This window comes from Oratosquilla oratoria, chromosome 43, assembly GCF_046742065.1.
Source record: "Oratosquilla oratoria isolate Oo_2021 chromosome 43, ASM4674206v1, whole genome shotgun sequence".
NCBI classification, from domain to species: domain Eukaryota; kingdom Metazoa; phylum Arthropoda; class Malacostraca; order Stomatopoda; family Squillidae; genus Oratosquilla; species Oratosquilla oratoria.
Window position 1 is genome coordinate 12,036,146 of NC_134819.1, and position 4,116 is coordinate 12,040,261.

At 46.9% G+C, this 4,116-nt stretch overlaps 1 protein-coding gene across 1 annotated transcript in view; it reads right to left on the reverse strand.

Moving 5' to 3' along the window:
* LOC143021828 (urokinase-type plasminogen activator-like) overlaps positions 1-1,431 on the reverse strand; it is a 53,153-nt gene extending 51,722 nt beyond the window's left edge. The window contains exon 1 of the mRNA XM_076179595.1: positions 692-1,431. Within this exon, the coding sequence (XP_076035710.1) occupies positions 692-1,292 (601 nt within the window). The 5' untranslated portion in view covers positions 1,293-1,431. The remainder of the gene's footprint in view (positions 1-691) is intronic.
* Between the last annotated feature and the right edge of the window lie 2,685 nt (positions 1,432-4,116).

Here is a 4,116-nt window from a genome sequence, read left to right on the forward strand (position 1 = left end):
GAATAACTCGCCTTTTTACATGTGTACAAGTGTGCTTGTGTGTGTGATACGCACTTACACGTGTACGTGTTTGAGTGTTCTGTGTGCGAGTTTATGCTTATCTCTAATGTTTATCACTTTTACTTTTGTTACCGTTTCCAATACGATGCTCTCCCCACCCCACCCCCACCCCCCTCGGCTCGCACATGTGAAAGTGTTTTGTGGTTACGTCACTATTCACAACCATGCAAATACGTAATCATATAACTTATTATTTTTTCGGTCACGTTAGCACTATCGACTTTCAATGCAGAGCAAAATGAATAAAGATAAGTTAAAAATGGATACTTTGATTGTTCTGAGTGCAATTGGAACCTGGAAATCATAATTTTTACCGTCGTACAAGAATGCCTTCTCTAGGCACGAAAACGCTTCTGCTGCACCATTCAAACCAGCAAGTTCTTGAAAATAAATAAATAAATAAAATGGACACACATAACACATGAATCCCCTTCTTTCTCCACTCAGTGACATATGGATCAGTTGCGAAAGATATCATCATCATCATCATCATCCTCAGATATCTCGGGAAAAGAAAGAAAACGATCTGTGTGTGTGTGTGTGATAACGCAGCTCCCGTGTTCAACACCGTGAGCTGCTGAGTCGTCCGCGCGTCTGCCCATCTGAACCCGAGATCCAGAGAGCCACTTACTTGTGCCGTGGCCGTAGAGGAGGAAGGCGACGACGAGGAGGAAGAGGGGGCGCGCGGGGAGGAAGAGGCCGAGAGAAGACCTCCTCACCTCTCCTCTTCTTTGGGAGAAGGTCTCTGCAGCCAATGTCCCTTGCCGAAGGATGCCAGTCCTCACTTCTTTATTGACTCGAGGTGCAAGAGATATCGTGTTACAACGGCTGGCACCGCTACCACCACCAGCACTGCTGCTACTACTACTACTACTACCACCGCGGCCGCTGCCAAAACCACCGCCAACGCCGCCCACTTCACCGCCACTTTGAGCGGCGGCGGCAGCGCTGGGGCCTGCACCAATCTGTCGCGAGAGTTGACCGGTCCTCATGTCTTCGGGAGAGAGGGGCGACTGTCCCGAATGAAGGCGTGTGGAGTCCATATAACTCTCAGCTACTGCTGCTGCTGCGTCCGCTGCCGCCGCCGCCGCCTTCGCCGCCACCGCCACGGCCACCATTGTTGCTGCTACTCTTGCAGAACCCTCCACCTCTCCCTCTCCACCTTGCTCCACCATCACCGCCCTCCCATTCCATCCGCCCGCACTGGGTGAAGGTGAAGGTGATTGCGTCATTTCCGATGTTAGAAAGACCAGATGTGATTACATGAGAGTTGACCTCTTTGGGGGTTGGTAGGGACGTTTTGGGAGGGTTACGTTGGGAGCGATGGGTGTGACGTCAAGAGAAAGGGGAGAGTTTGGTGACGAAAAGGTATGTCTGTTGACGCCCGAGGGCCAAAGATCTCTAGCTTATGCTAATTTCGGGGCGATGTTTTGAGGGAAAGCATACATGGAGGAGGAGGGGCATACGGAGGGGGGCGGGAGGGAGGGAGGGCAGCGTGGAGTGGGGAAGGGGAGGCTACAAGGTGCTGAGGAAAAGTTCGGTAAGGAAAAACCAGAGATAGAGAGGGAGAGGTAGGAGGCGATGAAGTGTGGAGGCGTTAATCTACAACATGGAAGAGAGTCAATAATCAGACAGCAGAGAGGAATGAAAGAAAGAAAATATGGTATCTAGAATTAAGGAGAGCCCTGCTAAAACAGCGTTTAGGGGCTCGTGAAAGATATAAGAGAAAGGGAGCAAAGGCGGTGGCAGCTACTGAAGAAGGTAGAGATCATGGAAGAAGAAGGTATTCATTTCCAGGGAAGGCACCTAGAGGAAGGAACAATAAAGAAGAACAAGAACATGAAGACCGTTGTGCCTCTGAACAGCAAAATATCCAGGGCAAACCAACACTAAATCGTAGAATAAAAAGCTATGGGAAAAGGGGGGAACGGGGCTGGGTGGAGTGTGGAGGATAGAAAGGTCTATTGTAGATTTATTTTTTTCGAGGTCGTCTGGAGGTCGACTGAAGCCACGGTCGGCAAGAAGAGTTATATTCATTTAGAAATGAATGAATATGTGGCAGATGGAGAGATCTTTGTATTGGCCAATGAGGGGCGCGGTTTCCGAAGAGGAGAGTTAAAGCTGAAGGAGGCTATGTGGGGCGGGGCTTCAAGAGGAAGAACTCTCGCATAAGGAGTTCTAGGTGGAGAGGAGTCGCTTAGAGCAAGATTTCTTTTATTGGTAGCTGGGTTCTCTTCAGGAGTGCAGGTCGTTAAGAATATTCATAGTCTTCCGATTTTTTCAGTTCTCTTCTGACTCAATTTAGGATTTGTAGAATGACGTCTGATGATGGTGCGTTTCGCAGTGCAGTGCGAGTGGTACGCTGGTGGGTGCCAGGCGTGCCACTTGTGTCTGTCAGATCCTGTGGACTAATTCTGCCTTTTTCGTCTCTCGCTCACCTTTCGGTCTTAAAACTCCTCTCTATTCTTTATATGATTGACATTTTCTCGTTCCGTTTGGTTTATTTCCTTGAACCCTTTCAGTATTATCTTGTATGTTTTCATAGTTTGAGGGTTCTTCCTTGGTACAGAAATAGAACTGATTGGAGTGAATCTGCTACGTTTTTATTTGTTTTTCCTCATGTCCACACACGAATTATCAAGATATTCTTCAGTTAGCACAAGAAAGTTCGGCCCATACACAACGTTTCTGGGTGATATCTAAATTGGAAATTCAGCAAATAGAGAACTATGAGCCTTTGTAACAACTAGACAGAATTTGCAGCACTTTTTTCTGGTTGTCTGACTTATCATGAACACATACTTTTCTCAAGTAAATTACATTCATTTTAACACGACGAGAACCACAAAATACCGTAATAACTTACTTCATATTTACAACACTTATTCTCTGGGACCAGACGCACACCCCAAAGTAGGCTTTGCAAATACAGTATTTGTCGTAATACATGCACAATTAGATTTCCACTTCGTTTTCGCAGCTTCTTCAGTTCTAGAGGTCCTCTTGGGTCGCACCAGCACTTCAACTCAAATTTTACTTTTCCTGAGTTATCTGTGTCTCTGACGCACTTATACGCATGTCATGAAAATATATTTTCTAAGATATTTAGATCTGGATCAATTACATCGGTTATACTCCTGACAATAAGTCAATACACTACTGTAGACGTTAACTTCCAGGTTAATATTTTATAGCAACTATATTCACTGATAACATCTCTACTTCACATTTATTTTGAGAGACCCATTATTTTTATGCCCACATCCAAATAGAGGCAGACATTTTCTACATTAAAATCTCACCTCATCTGAGTCACTGGACGATCTCATTTTTTCAATCGAGCCTTCATCACACTTTCCCCTGACCCTGGTTTTAGTGGAGCACCAATAAACTCCGTCACACTCACAGCAGAAACTGCAAACTACCCGGAAGGAATCTTCGTCTTCACATCTTGAATTCTTCACCACTTTCGGTAAGCCAACGACCTCGAGAACACAGCCTTCTTCCGATCATCGTGTGATCTTTTAGTAGGAGTGTTGTACAGGCAGCCAAAGGGAGGGTCGATTTCACGACAGTCTCCTTTCTTTCAACATGTTTCCTTTCTAGATTTCACTGTATATTGAGTTGATCAGTTCACCATGGCCACTGTTATCCAACATATCCTTCGTGACGTCATGTCGACTCGCGTCTCGGTTTTTCAAAACCTCCGGCAACCCTGACCTAGCCCCACATGCAGGAGATCCTCGCCAGGGCCCGTTTACCATAGTCCCATTGTTCCATGAATGGGACCGGATGCACAAGGAGGTCAAGGGAAGGGGGTTATGGTGGTGTGAAAGTGTGAAGTTTTGAGGAGGGAAAGATGTTGTGCTGCTCCTTGGCTCTTCTAGCGAAAGACTGAGGAGGTTGAGACACCGACCGGTGGGACGACGTGGAGGAGGATGGAGGAGGATGGAGGAGGAGGAGGAGGAGGAGGAGTAGAGGAGGAAGATGGTGCCAAGAAAGGCGCGTGTGTACCCCAGGAGGACGAGGCGGAGGATGGCGTCGAGGAAGAGTTGG